At 41.0% G+C, this 15,747-nt stretch overlaps 1 protein-coding gene and 1 non-coding gene across 2 annotated transcripts; both read left to right on the forward strand.

Moving 5' to 3' along the window:
• Window positions 1–1,444: 1,444 nt before the first annotated feature.
• tomm20a (translocase of outer mitochondrial membrane 20) lies at window positions 1,445–4,989 on the forward strand. The gene is made up of 5 exons (XM_052089606.1): window positions 1,445–1,679; window positions 3,316–3,362; window positions 3,441–3,522; window positions 3,631–3,773; window positions 4,048–4,989. The coding sequence occupies exons 1-5, from the start codon at window positions 1,454–1,456 to the stop codon at window positions 4,090–4,092; spliced, it is 543 nt and encodes a 180-aa protein (XP_051945566.1). The 5' UTR covers window positions 1,445–1,453; the 3' UTR covers window positions 4,093–4,989.
• On the forward strand, window positions 3,846–3,981 carry LOC127618320 (small nucleolar RNA SNORA14). The gene has a single exon (XR_007967422.1). It is a non-coding gene; the product is annotated as a small nucleolar RNA SNORA14 (small nucleolar RNA).
• Window positions 4,990–15,747: the final 10,758 nt, after the last annotated feature.

Here is a 15,747-nt window from a genome sequence, read left to right on the forward strand (position 1 = left end):
CTGAGATTTAATCATAGAAAACATTCCCTGTCTTAGGTCAGTTCAGATCACTAATTTATTTTAAGAATGTGAAATGTCAGAATAATAGTAGAGATCATTATTTATTTCAGCTTTTATTTCTTTCATCACATTCTCAGTGGGTCAGAAGTTTACATACACTTTGTTAGTATTTGGCAGCATTGCCTTTAAATTGTTTAACTTGGGTCAAATGTTTTGGGTTTCTTCCACAAGCTTCTCACAATCAGTCGCTGGAATTTTGTCCCATTCCTCCAGACAGAACTGGAGTAACTGAGTCAGGTTTGTAGACCTCCTTGATCACACACGCTTTATCAGATTGAGGTCAGAGCTTTGTGATGGACACTCCAATATCTTGACTTTGTTCCCCTTAAGCCATTTTACCACAAACTTTGGAGGTGTGCTTGGGGTCATTGTCCATTTGGAAGACCCATTTGTGACCGAGCTTTAACTTCCTGGCTGATGTCTTGAGATGTTGCTTCAATATATCTACATTATTTTTCCTCAAAACATAACGATGGTCATTATGGCCAAACAGTAAAATTTTTGTTTTATTAGACCAGAGGAAATTTAAAAAGTAGGATCTTCTTCCCCATGTGGTTATGGTGGTTTTGGAGCAGTGGCATCTTCCTTACGGAGCAGCCATTCAGGTTCTGTCGATATAGGACTCGTTTTACTGTGGATATAGATACTCGTCTACCTGTTTCCTCCAGCATCTTCACAAGGTCCTTTGCTGTTGTTCTGGGATTGATTTGCACTTTTAGCACCAAACTGCATTCATCTCTAGGAGACAGAATGCATCTCCTTCCTGTGCGGTATGATGGCTGTGTGAACCCATGGTGTTTATACTTGTGTACTATTGTTTGCACAGATGAACTTGTTACCTTCTGGCGTTTGGAAATTGCTTCTAAGGATGAACCAGACTTGTGAAGGTCCACAATTTGTTTTCTGAGATCTTGGTAGATTTCTTTTGATTTTACTTTGATGGCAAGCAAAGAGGCACTGAGTTTGAAGGTAGGCCTTATAAAACATTCACTGGTACACCTCCAATTGATGCCAATTAGCCTATCAGTAGCTAATTTTCTAAAGGCTTGACATAAAATTAAAAGCTGCTTAAAGGCACAGTTAACTTCGTGTATGTAAACTTATGATACAGTTAATAAACTGATTAAATTAAATAAAAGCTGAAATAAATCATTCTCTACTATAGTTTTGACATTTCACATTCTTACGTCCTAACTGACCTAAGACAGGGAATGTTTTCTCCGATTACATGTCGGGAAATGTGAAAAAAACTGAGTTTAAATGTATTTGGCTAACGTGTATGTAAACTTCTAACTTCAACTGTATGTCGCGTTATAACTTATATAGTGTATTTATCCGTTGCTATATATTTATATATAATTTTATTTATTTTTTCACCTGTCAGGCAATTGCAATGAACAGTCCCGCGGTGCCTACGTCACTCGCAGAGGGGTCCTTCTGCCGCTCTGTTATGCAACCACGTGGATCGCAGCATCAGAAGAGACTCGCCGCTCCGATGATGGGCGGTAAACCGAGCGCGATCGCCGCTGGCGTGTGTGGGACGCTGATCATAGGGTACTGTATCTATTTCGACAGAAAACGACGAAGCGATCCTAACTTCAAAACGAGGCTGCGTGAACGTGAGTCATGTGGATTTCGCGGAGACTAATGTTTAATATAAGATTGATTAGCATTATATGGCATGCTAGTCTTAACCATGCTGGGATTTAGGTTGCATGTGCTGTACTATGACTTGAAGGTCAGTTACGATGAGATACTAGACGTCTATAATTATTACTGATAATCATTCTGGACTTTTGGGAGCCATTGACAAATGTAGTCCGGGGTGAGAACATTTTGAAATCTTTTAAAAACCTTGTTTAATACACATGTTTTAAGTAAGTAGAAAGATATCGACGTGTCAATGTTAGTTACACACATTATATATATATTTAAAAAATGTAAGGGAGCACTGCAAATGATCTGTTTCTCTGGATTTATATTTATGTGTTTTAGTAAAATGTACATTTTTGTTTCATTCTATAAAGTACTGACAACATTTATCCCAAATTTAAAATAGAAATATTGTCATTTATTTGCAGAAAAATGGTCAAAATAACAAAATAGATTGTGTTTTCAGACCTCAAATAATGTTCGTATTAATTTTGTATCAACATAATAATAATGTTTTAACTGAGAGTTCAGAAATCAATATTTGCTTGAATAATCCTGATTTTCAATCACAGCTTTAATGCGTCTTGGCATGCTCTGTGCCAGTCTTTCACATTGCTGTTGGGTGACTTTATGCCACACCTTGTGCACAACTTCAAGCAGAAGGAAGCAAGTTTTCTTCCAGGATAACCTTGTATTTACCTTGATTCATGCGTCCTTCACAAAGATGAATCTTGCCGAATCCAGCCTTGCTGAAGCACCTCCAGATCATCACCGATCCTCCACCTGGTCGTCTGTTAGACGGAGACCTGGAGAGGCCTTCAAGACAGTGTCTCACACCCACTGTGAAATTTGGTGGAAGATCGGCGATCATCTGGGAGTGTTCAGCAAGGCTGGCATCGGGCAGATTCATCTTTGTGAAGGACGCATGAAGGTTATCCTGGAAGAAAACGTACTTCCTTCTGTGCTGACAATGTTCCCCGACTCTGAGGATTCAAGGTGTGGGTGGAGGACCACCGGATCAAGACCCTGTCACGGCCAGACCTGAACCCCATAAAACACCTCTGGAATGTGATCAAGAGGAAGATGGCTGGCCACAAGCCATCAAACAAAGCCAAGCTGTTGAATGTGTGCGCCAGGAGTGGCAAAGTTGAGCGGTGGTGGCGTAGTGGGCTAAAGCACATAACTGGTAATCAGGAGGTTGCTGGTTCGATCCCCACAGCCACCACCATTGTGTCCTTGAGCAATGCACTTAACTCCAGGTTGCTCCGGGGGGATTGTCCCTGTAATGAGTGCACTTTAATACCCAGAAAAATATCAAAACATGCATTCATCATAGAAGAGGTGTATTCAAGTAACTGTTTTGTGTGCATTGCATTTTAATTGGTCTGGCCAAAGAAAATAAGCGGATGAGCTCGTGTGATGAATCCGTTTTTAATCGGTTCATTGACATGAACTTGGTTGATGTAGTCATCCAGACCACTCTAGTACCTAAATATATGTGCCTCTTAAAGCAACAGTGCTTCAGTCAGGTGAAGTACTGTTAGAGAGAGTGATTGAAACTATCTTCGCCGGATGAGTTTGATGTTGTTTTGTTGTTTGCAGGGAGAAGACAGCAGAAAGCTGCTCAAGATAAATCAGGACTTGCTCCGGTACGTCCAACATCTCTCTTCGCTCTGATAATCACTCCTGTCAAGTAATCAGAACTTAAAGTATTATGTCTCTGTCAGATACCAGATCTTAAAGATGCAGGTGCCGTCCAGAAGTTCTTCCTCGATGAGATTCAGCTGGGAGAGGAGCTGCTGGCACAGGGTGAGATGCCCGACTCAAACGTCTTCACCGTTGAAATTGGATGGGTTGCCAGATAATGGGCAAATTATGGTTCTTAAAATGGTTCAAAGCTATTCTCATTTTCCACAGGAGACTACGAGAAGGGTGTGGACCACCTGACCAACGCCATCGCTGTATGCGGGCAACCCCAGCAGCTTCTACAGGTGCTCCAGCAAACGTTACCACCTCCGGTCTTCCAGATGCTTCTTGCCAAACTCCCCTCGATCAGCCAGGTGAGGACACAACACGTGCACATTTTAAAGGATTGGTTTACCTTTTGTGCGAGCGCCATTTTGGAGCGAAGCGTGCATTATTTTAAACCCCCCGGCTAGCTGCTCGTAGCTTTCTGGGACAAGAAAGAATGCAAGAGAAACCTGAGAACTATCCAAAGTTAAGGGTCTTCCTGCAGTGACCTTCAACTATTTCAACTCTTAAACATTAAACGTTTGTTATTGTCGTTTTACTCGTTAATGACCACTAATAAATGTTAATTTGCTCTCTTCACAGCGTATCGTAAGCGCTCAGAGCATGGAGGAAGATGATGTTGAGTAAATCGACTAAAGACGGCTTGGCAAGGACCTACTGGACAAACGTTGACTTCAATTCTTCAATGTGAAATGCTTCATGTCTCTCGTTTGTTATTTATCATTCCCATTCCAACAATCCTGACCACTGCACGTTTCCTTTCCTGGTTGTTTGTATTACAGAATTGTTTATATGGAGTGGGCGAATGTAATTCTTATGCTATTTCCAGGCATGAGAACAACAAGACGGGTCTTTTAATCACAGAAAATATATTAATATATATATATATTTAATTAAGGATTTTCTGGACTGTGATTCCTGATTCTGATGCATGAACTCGGCAAACGTCAGTTTAAATGTTATATACATAAGCACATGTTTTAAGGACATGCAACTGTTCTCATTAAAAGATTCTCTAGGGTAGTTTTCACTTGATTATTGCGAATTAATACATAAGACAACGGCGTCCATTGACGTCTTGCAATGGTATTATGTCCTCCTTCGCATCCCACATGTTCTCGTTCCGTGTACAAACATTTTTTGCACATTTTGTATGATCCACACTTAAAGCAGACGAGAGATGTCCTTTTTTGTATTTAATAAAGTTGAATTAACTGTTTTACTGGTGCTCAATGACGTTTGGGCTGATTTTTTTAAGCAGTACTTTTTCCACTAGGGGGCAGCGCTAGCACATTATTGGTGCTTGATTGCCTTTTTAGATGCCATAATGAACTGTGCATTGAAAATGTGGGACTGAAGAACTTTAACACCAATGCAAAACAGTTTTTCATAAGTGTACCGTAAGTTATGCTCCAAATTGAACTGTTAATATCGTTAAAGGGACAGTACACCCAAAAGTGCAAATTCTCTCATCATTTACTCGATGTGTTTGACCTACTTTATTCTGCTGAACACACATTGAGATATTTAGAAGACTATCTCAGCTCTGTAGGTCCATACAATGCAAGTGAATGGTGACCAGAACTTTGAAGCTCCAAAAAGCACATAAAGGCAGCATAGAAGTAATCCACACGACTCCGGTGGTTTAATCCATGTCATCAGAAGTGATATGATAGGTGTGGGTGAGAAGTAGATCAATATTTAAGTTCTATATTACTATAAATCTCCCTGCCCAGTAGGTGGCGATATGCATGAGGAATGCAAATCCCCAAAACCGAAAGAAGAATGTGTAAATTGAGATTGATCCGTAAGAAATATGGCTTTAAATATTGATCTGTTTTTCATCCACACCTATCAGATGGCTTCTGAAGACATGGATTAAACCACTGGAGTCGTATTGATTACTTTTATGCTGCATTTATGTGCTTTTGAAGCTTCAAAGTTCTGCCCACCATTCACTTGCATTGTATGGATTTACAGAGCTGAAATATTCTTCTAAAAATCTTCATTTGTGTTGTGCAGAAGTAAGTCATACACATCTGGGATGGGATGAGGGAATTTTCATTTTTGGGTGTACTGTACCTTTAAAGATCCTTAAAGGAGCCCTGCTGTTCGCATGTATGTTTCAGTCATTTGTTGACCATGAAAAATAATTAAAAGATGTGGAAAAGCACATTCTGTCACATGTCAAAAGTGGTTCAAATAGATGAAATGTCTCTCTTCTATGTGGTTTAACTTAGCCACAAATCTGTGGACATGATAATTCCCAGGTGAAACATCGGACAGATCTGACATCGTGTCTTAAATGGCTTTGGTGGAAGTTAATGATGGGGTTAAGTTTGTATGTACTGACCTGTATTTTGGGTTTTAAGCTGCAGTATACAGTGAATGTGGAGTTTGGCACTTGTGGGTAGGAATGAAATCCATCTTATGTCCTGTCCGTCCAGCTCCAATTTGACAGGAATGGCGTTGTCGACAGATTTACAGCTCGAGATGGCCAGTGGATTTGGCTCTTTAGTACGCATTCATCAGACTCATTTAATTAAATGTCAAACTTGATTTATTTTTCTTTTCAATGCTAACCCCTAATTTTAAGCCTGAAATTGGACCGTAACACATCATGATGATATTCAGACATTTACTCATCTAGATTTATGTCATCATTATCTCAACCTCATGTTGTTCTATACCCAAGGAGAAATTCTGAAGAATGCTTATGCTGCTCTTTTCCATATAATGACAACGTTTTTATTTTGGGGTCAACTACTCCATTAAAGTTTATTATTATCCCATTTTCTCCCAATTTGGAATGCCAAATTCCCACTACCCAGTAGGTCCTCATGGTGGCGCGGTTGCTCATCTCAATCCGGGTGGTGGAGGTCAAGTTGCCTCCCCTTCTGAGACGTCAATCCGCACGTCTTATCACGTGACTCGTTGTGCATGACACCGCGGAGGCTCATGCTACATGCTACTTTCCGCGATCCAAACACAACTCGCCACACGCCCCATTGAGAGCGACCATGAGGAGGTTACCCCATGTGACTACCCTCCCTAGCAACCGGGCCAATTTGGTTGCTTAGGAAACCTGGCTGGAGTCACTCAGCACGCCCTGGATTCAAACTCAAATGAATAAAAAAAAAAAATGGTCTGTGCTTACCGAAATTAGAAACAGTGCCCCCAGTGGCCAACGCGTGAAGTATTGTTTGCTTTGGATCCGATGCAAAACTGTCAGATAGAAGATGCCGCTTGTTGGTGAGTCGGCATCATGTGGCCGATCCTAGGGTACTGGAAGTATCGGAAACAACATGTCGACTTCCCGTGTGATCGACGAGTCCACAGAGGCTGGATGACTTGAGTTTGGGAGTGTCGGTTTGGCCTGAGATAATGAGCACAGTAGAGGAAAGAGTTTGAGGCTAGAGGCCTAATTCATTTGATCCCAGTCTGCAGCTGCTTTCTTTCATTTTAACTGTGTTTGGAAGGTGTAGTCTGGGGCTCGGCGCTGCCAAGAGTCAGGAACTGGAAAATACCTCGCTAAAAGACCGAATACAATTTAAAAACCTCACTGGAGCCAAGAACAATCAAATAAAAATGAAATGACAGATGGTGTATTTTCCATGAACTCATGCACTCAAAAGCAAACTGCTGATTTTTGACTAAATGCTGCAGTCTGTAATATTGTTGATGTTGCTCTGGCGAACAAATATCAATTTGTGAATCCAACTTACTCGGAATGTCAACACGGTTTTCCATGCATCGTTTTTTGTAATTTGTTCAGGAATCAGACTACACTGGTTGCACTGTATGTTGTTGATTCACTAAAGGGAAACGGCTCATAAGAGTCATTCATTTGGGAATCAGACTACACTGGTTGCACTGTATGTTGTTGATTCACTAAAGGGAAACGGCTCATAAGAGTCATTCATTCGGGAATCAGACTACACTGGTTGCACTGTATGTTGTTGATTCACTAAAGCGAAACGGCTCAGATTCATTCGGGAATCAGACTACACTGGTTGCACTGTATGTTTTTGATTCACTAAAGGGAAACGGCTAATAAGAGTCATTTGTTCGGGAATCAGACTACACTGGTTGCACTGTATGTTTTTGATTCTCTAAAGCAAAACGGCTCATAAGAGTCATTCATTCGGGAATCAGACTACACTGGTTGCACTGTATGTTGTTGATTCACTAAAGGGAAACGGCTAATAAGAGTCATTTGTTCGGGAATCAGACTACACTGGTTGCACTGTATGTTTTTGATTCTCTAAAGCAAAACGGCTCATAAGAGTCATTCATTCGGGAATCAGACTACACTGGTTGCACTGTATGTTGTTGATTCACTAAAGGGAAACGGCTAATAAGAGTCATTTGTTCGGGAATCAGACTACACTGGTTGCACTGTATGTTTTTGATTCACTAAAGGGAAACGGCTAATAAGAGTCATTTGTTCGGGAATCAGACTACACTGGTTGCACTGTATGTTTTTGATTCTCTAAAGCAAAACGGCTCATAAGAGTCATTTATTTGGGAATCAGACTACACTTGTTGTGCTGTATGTTTTTGATTCACTAAAGGGAAACGGCTAATAAGAGTCATTTGTTCGGGAATCAGACTACACTGGTTGCACTATGTTTTTGATTCACTAAAGGGAAACGGCTAATAAGAGTCATTTATTTGGGAATCAGACTACACTTGTTGTGCTGTATGTTTTTGATTCACTAAAGCGAAACGGTTCATAAGAGTCATTCATTCGGGAATCAGACTACACTGGTTGCACTGCATGTTTTTGATTCACTAAAGCGAAACGGTTCATAAGAGTCATTCATTCGGGAATCAGACTACACTGGATGCACTGCATGTTTTTGATTCACTAAAGCGAAACGGTTCATAAGAGTCATTCATTCGGGAATCGGACTACACTGGTTGCACTGCATGTTTTTGATTCACTAAAGGGAAACGGTTCATAAGAGTCGTTCATTCGGGAATCAGACTACACTGGTTGCACTGCATGTTGTTGATTCACTAAAGCGAAACGGCTCATAAGAGTCATTCATTCGGGAATCAGACTACACTGGTTGCACTATATGTTTTTGATTCACTAAAAAGAACTGGCTAATAAGAGTCATTCATTCGGGAATCAGACTACACTGGTTGCACTATATGTTTTTGATTCACTAAAAAGAACTGGCTAATAAGAGTCATTCATTCGGGAATCAGACTACACGCTCTAGGTTAATAGTGAGATACGCAGATGAATAGGAAATAAGAAATGTAAACAATTTTAGAAATGTGATCGTGTTCATCGGTGGAGGAACGTGCAGTCGAGAACTATTAACACTTCCGGTATTTGCAGTAAACAGAATAGTTATATGACACAACGTCAAAGACAGAAGGGGGGCTAAATTAAATTTGCCAACTTCCACATTTGTAACTCATTATCAGAGGTGTCAAGCCAATTAGCATGCGGTATTACTTTAGTAATACTAAAGTACTACAAGCCTGCTTGTAGATAACAACAGGTTACTTTCAAACATCCAATTATTGAACGACCCTGAAGGAAGGAGTTGCTCTATGAAATATTTGATGTAATGGGAACCTCCATTCTTCTTTTATAACGGTTTGTTTTGATCATAGTCTGTAGATGACACTGCTTGATTTGTTCTGTGAATATTTATATTATTTATATACATATTCATGAGATAAGCCTTCGCCATTAGATGAGAGCAACACAACATCACAATGGCCTCATTTAAAATGTTGACTCGCCTTATTAATAATCATGAGCCTGTGCCAGCCTAGTATGATTGTATTTTTCCAGTGGTAAATAAACATCCTGCTCACAACGCAGAGAAGTAACTGAAGGCAAAGTACCATAGTAATGCAATATTATTTGGAAATACCTACTGTATGAGTATCATATAAATATGTAGGAACATGCATTTGGTAGTCATTCAGTTCGCTCATATATTTCAAAGTACCATATGATGTCATTACTGTATGCCACAGTATGTTTTTTAAGGGTCTATAGCAGGTTTAAACCAATATATATTATGTGTATTATATGTATATTCTCTGTAAAGCACTAGTGAGTGTGTGTGTGTGTGTGTGTGTGCGCATGCGTGTTTGTGCTGGGTGAATTTAAGTAAGTTTGGCACAAAAAATAAATGCCATTTATCCCCCATAAATACACAAATATATACTGGAAACATACTTATGACCCATGAGCAACTGAAATCATCTGCATTCATCATTGCATTCAAAATCAGCACAAAAACAGATTATGAAAATACCAAAATGTTCATGATTTTAAAGATGTCAACCATGGCTGACTATATGAATGTAGTGATTTAATCATTTCAACAGGGGGCACTGTTGCACCAACGTGTTAGACAAACTTGCTAGTCCTCGTGTTGTTGAATAGGTTTATCACCACTTTGGTGTCATCTCTAATGAGTTTATAAAAGTGAATGTACTCATATTTATACAAATGTTATGCACATTTTGTATTGTCAAGCTAATTCTAAAACAAAACCTCACAGAACAAGCATGACAATGAAGTGCTTTCATTGCAATACCAGTCACACAGTGTAATGTCCAATCTTATGCAATCCTGTGCAACTCTTGAATGTGAATGCATGGTATAGCAACTGTTAATATACAGCATTCATGGTGCAAATTTAGCCATTCCCTCAGGCATACGCCCCAACAACAAACAAGCACACATTTCAGAACAAAGGCCAAAAGATTACTACAGATAATCAGAAACGCACTGGTATGTGTTGCCGTTTATTTAGCCTTGCTGCCATTGTGCAACTAAGGAGAAAAGCTGAGTGCTGTCATGGCGGCAGGCGTGGCGGAAATTTGAAGCGAGTCACAGTCGTGCTAATAATAATGGTGGTGTATTGCAGGGGCAGCGGTGGGGGTTTTAATTACCAAAGCAGTCTTAAGCCCTGTGTCATGCGTTGCAAAAAACACTGCGGGGGAGGGAAAAATCCTTGGCACTTCCCAAAAATAAAGAGGCGTACGTGCCTTGACTGCTAATAGCTCGGCTTTTATCACAACCAACTGGCTGATGAAAATGTGGGGAACATTGTGAATTCAGAGTAAGCTACAAATCCCTGCAAAGTGCACTTTTTAAAATATATATAATTAGTGGAATCTGGCTAAATGGCTATTAAACATGGAAAAATTATATTATATTTACAGTATGCAATACCCAGCAACCACTGAACGTTCCCATAAGGTTAGTGTAATGTTCCCATTTGTTTTTAGGCTATATATAAACCAAAAATGTAACGTTTCTAGAACATTCTGAAAACCAAATATTGTAAGTTGGGTGAGCACATAACTGCCACCACAATGTCGTTAGCTACTGAAATATGAAATTGCTTCGCGTGTTCATTGCATTCCAACGAATATCGCTTGAACGCACATCGAGTTGTAATTACGACTTGCGAACTTGCGTAAAAAGTTAGCGAGCGTGTTTACATGCACAATCTTAAACCGGTTGTGTTTAAAATGCTGAGACAACGTTTAAGGTCTTAAATCGTTTTCTTCGATCGGTTTAAGGTCACACATGGTTTAAGACATGACATAATCTGCACACGTTCATTTTTATGCTCATTACCACGATTTTGCGTTGCATGTCAAGATATTTACTGGCTTATGCAATGTGTGCCAGCGTTGTGCATGACTGTTTATGTCTTGACGCCTTTAATTTCGCGACGTTTTGGCCTTCCGTCCACACTGAGGATACGTTTACACGATCAGCGATGTACTAAAAACGGAAGCGTTGTCAAATCGATCCCCGTTCACACAGATCCGCCTTGAGAACGACTAAACGCGCTGTATTATGCATGCCAGGCCAGTAGTTGGCGATGTCACTTTGTAAACAAACACTTCCACAGAGCGGTGAATACAAACGATGAAGATGGCGATTCCTGGTCGCAGAAGTGATGCAATAAATCTACACTTTGCTGGAGAAGCGTCAATAAACTAAATCTTCACAGTCCTGTAGTTCGCCATTGCAGTTTTGAATGTCTCGCCCGTTGTTTTGAAGTACTTGCTGGCATGCCTGTAGACTGGACACGTAATACGCGTGAGCATGATGTCACCGTTTTCACGAATTCACGTTTTTTGTATGTTTACACGGAAATGATAACGGCAGCGTTTTCAAAAAATTGCACCTTGAAACCCGTTTTTGAAAGTTAGCGTTTTCAGGCCCCAAAACGCCGTTGTTGCGTAAACGAACAGCCTAAATGCATAAAACATTTTTCGTTTTTAGTTGAAAACGTTGTCGTGTAAACGGCCCCTGAGATGGCATTACTGTCCAGTGAAAACTGAGCTATTCAAAAACGCTCTCCCAAGTGGATGCATTTGAAATGGACGGGGCAGGGAAAACGGAGATATTCGAAACGATGATGTATTTGCTGTCATGTGACGCATTTTTGCGGTCAACCCAAAACAAGGTGGCGGCCCACGTTGTAGCAGCGTTACGTCATTACTTTACACATTGATGGATTCAAACTGCAGGAATGCCATTCACTGCTTAAATCCACTTTAAATCTGACCAGAGGAGCTCCTCAAAATCATTTACCCCCCTTTGAGTGGCTGAATTGTTGACGGTTATCCACACAGATGGATCATTACATGGCCGTGTCTTAAAAGTACATGGTGGCAGATTAAGTGACTGCTCCGCGTAGGCCTCAAGTAAAAACCCTAGCGGCATCGCTGCTTTTCTTCAGCGTCAAAGAGAAAGAGATTATATAAAACTCAAGCTCTGTTCCCTGTCAACGCCTGTCAACATTATCTGACATCTCTTGGCAGAAAGTCCTAGAGAAACACCCCCCTATTTATTTAAGAGATAAACAAAAGGTTAAGTAAACACTGTTTTTGTTTTTTTTAACCGTCTTCCTGTATCGTAGCTTGATCTGCATGTGAAATCCACATGTGAGACGGGCCTTGTTCTGCATACTGTAGGTGTTGCGTTGACTTGTAACAAATCCTTGCCCTCGGGAGACGTGTCGGGCTGGATGAATGGCAGGGGCGGGCCTCAACGTTTTTCCCATTGTCACGGACCCAGTCGTACTGTGTTTGTATCCCAGCCTCGGGAGAGGGGAGCTGGGCAGAAAGCGAGAGCGAGTGGGTGGGGTTTGAGGTCCAGGGACCTCCGCCACACAAGCTCTTATTTCCTCATGCCCTGATTCTTTGAGAGGGAACAAATGTAAATAATGCATCAGGGGAACTACATGCAGCTCTGCGACGGCCATGATGAGGTGCTTAGTAAAGGTGCTAGACAGGAAGAGAGTGGAGCGAACATCCTAAAAGAAGAGGAAGAAAGACTTTGTTTTTGATCATGCTACGCTCTGTTAGTTGTGTCAAAGGTTGAGTGATTAACTTTGGGCTGTTGAAAGAGCAAGCATCGCTATTACTAACGCTAGTGCTTAGGGTTAGCATAAAAATGTGATGTTCTGCAACGACACAGACCCTAGCAATGTCCTGTGAACCACCTACGACTTCCGGAAACACCCAGAACACAGAAGCAACAATATACCAACACAAAAACAAAACACCCTAGCAACGTCCTGTCAGCTACCCATCTTGCAACTGCATAGCAATATGCTAAAAAACAAATTGGAACACATAGGCAACCGCATAACAATATGCCAACAAAAACACGAAACACCTTAGCAACCACGTAGTAATGCCCCGGCAACCACTCAGAACACCCTAGCAACGTCCTGTCAACTACCCACCTTGCAACTGCAGAGCAATATGTTAAAAATAAATTGGAACACTGTAGCGACCGCATAACAATATGCCAACAAAAACACGAAACATCTTAGCAACCATGTAGTAATGCCCCGGCAACCACTCAGAATACCCTAGCAACGTCCTGTCAACCACCCACCTTGCAACTGCATAGCAATATGCTAAAAAACCAATTGGAACACTGTAGCGACCGCATAACAATATGCCAACAAAAACACGAAACACCTTAGCAACCACGTAGTAATGCCCTGGCAACCACTCAGAACACCCTAGCAACGTCCTGTCAACTACCCACCTTGCAACTGCATAGCAATATGCTAAAAAAGAATTGGAACACTGTAGCAACCGCATAACAATATGCCAACAAAAACACGAAACACCTTAGCAACCACGTAGTAATGCACCGGCAACCACTCAGAACACCCTAGCAACGTCATGTGAACCACCTACGACTTCCGGAAACACACAGAACACAGAAGCAACAATATACCAACAAAAAAACAAAACACCCTAGCAACGTCCTGTTACCTACCCACCTTGCAACTGCATAGCAATATGCTAAAAAACAAATTGGAACACTGTAGCGACCGCATAACAATATGCCAACAAAAACACGAAACATCTTAGCAACCACGTAGTAATGCACCGGCAACCACTCAGAACACCCTAGCAACGTCCTGTCAACCACCCACCTTGCAACTGCATAGCGATATGCTAAAAAACAAATTGGAACACTGTAGCGACCGCATAACAATATGCCAACAAAAACACGAAACACCTTAGCAACCACGTAGTAATGCCCCGGCAACCACTCAGAACACCCTAGCAACGTCCTGTCAACCACCCACCTTGCAACTGCATAGCAATATGCTAAAAAACGAATTGGAACACTGTAGCAACTGCATAACAATATGCCAAAAAAAACACGAAACATCTTAGCAACCACGTAGTAATGCCTCGGCAACCACTCAGAATACCATAGCAACGTCCTAGCAAAATTAGCCGTACTGCAGTTTAAAGTGTTTTTGGATCGTTCCGCGATCAAAATATTGATAAAATATCTGTCCAAGAACATCACTTTCAAAAAATATAAATTTGCCGCTCATTATTTTCACATGCAAATGAGCTTGTGATTCGCCGGACAATTTGCCGGAAGTTTGCCGCAATGCTCATTAGCATGTGAAAATTATCTGTGGTGAATTTGCAGTCGACTCTCAATTTTTATAAGGGATTCAGTATACAAAGAACTCCTGACAACATGAGTTTTGGAAAATCAGATGTGGTCTAGGAACTTTATACAACTTTATACCGTTCGTGCCATTGAAGAGATGACAAGTCAATCCCTCACAGCCTCCAAGATGGCGCTAGCGTGAATAAGATATGGCAGCCGCATAACAATATGCTAACCACTCAGAACTATTTAGAAACTGCATAGCGATGCCCTGGCAATCACACAGATCCACCCTAGCAACCATTTAGAACAACCTAGCAATGTCCTGTCAACCACCCATGACACCTAGCAACCACATAGCATGTGCTAATAACTACTCGGAACACTGAAGCAACTGTCTCAAATTAGTAACCACAACAACAACCTGGTAACCACCCAGTGCACCTAAGGAACCACATAGCAACACTCTAAAAACCACTTGGAACAACCTAGCAACGTACTGTCAATCACCCACGACACAGCAACCACATAGCAATGCGCTAATAACTACTGTAACAATAGCAATGTGTCAACAACCACTCGGAACATCTTAGCAACAGCATAGCAACACCCTGGCAACCACTCTAAACACCTTAGCATCTAAGTGGCTAGTTTAAATCTCAAAAATCTGTTTTTAATGTATCTTCCTTACAATTTTCCAAGGATTCGTTTTATTTTAGCACTTCCATGAACTGGCCATGATGTGAGATCACAAACATTTAGATAAAGGGCCAAACTCTTTGGATTTGTTTCTGGGAACATGATTGTAGCCATTATTGTGTCTCAGAGCAGCAGAAGGGTAAAGCTGGCATCAACAATGAGCTCTCTCTTCCCGTTCTGTCTGTCTTTTCAAGGGATGAGAGCATGTGAAAGCGGCCGTGTAGTGTCAGATTGCAGCTCTCCATTGCTGTCGTTGGACCCGAGCGATCAGAAGACTACTGAATGCATGAATGGATCATCTGTTACCGCATGAATGCTGTGCTCTTTAGAGAGCATCCAGTCGCACTCAGCACTATCCCGCCATTGTTGGGCTGTTGATCGAAGCACACGCACTCGTTAACCCGCTAGGCAGCGCTTATAAACTGTGCCTTATACACAGTACAGAACTGATCTCTGCCTACAAAGGCAACATTTCATGGAAGTTATACATTTAATTCTCATTATTCATTACTGCAGTGCTAAAAAATATATATTCATTAAATTGTAAAGTATTGTGACATCATAGTTGTACTCTCATGGTACTGCTTTTAATTTGTGCTTATTTCAATTTTAAAAATCACGGTGTAAAAGCATCTTTTTTA

The sequence above is a fragment of the Xyrauchen texanus genome, chromosome 24, assembly GCF_025860055.1.
Source record: "Xyrauchen texanus isolate HMW12.3.18 chromosome 24, RBS_HiC_50CHRs, whole genome shotgun sequence".
NCBI classification, from domain to species: Eukaryota; Metazoa; Chordata; class Actinopteri; order Cypriniformes; family Catostomidae; genus Xyrauchen; species Xyrauchen texanus.

Excerpts from the sequence above, each read along its gene's own strand:
- tomm20a (XM_052089606.1), top strand. The coding sequence starts at position 1,454 with ATGAACAGTCCCGCGGTGCCTACGTCACTCGCAGAGGGGTCCTTCTGC. Across the intron at positions 1,680-3,315 it reads CAAAACGAGGCTGCGTGAAC|GGAGAAGACAGCAGAAAGCT; the intron begins GTGAGTCATGTG and ends TGTTGTTTGCAG. Across the intron at positions 3,774-4,047 it reads AACTCCCCTCGATCAGCCAG|CGTATCGTAAGCGCTCAGAG; the intron begins GTGAGGACACAA and ends CTCTCTTCACAG.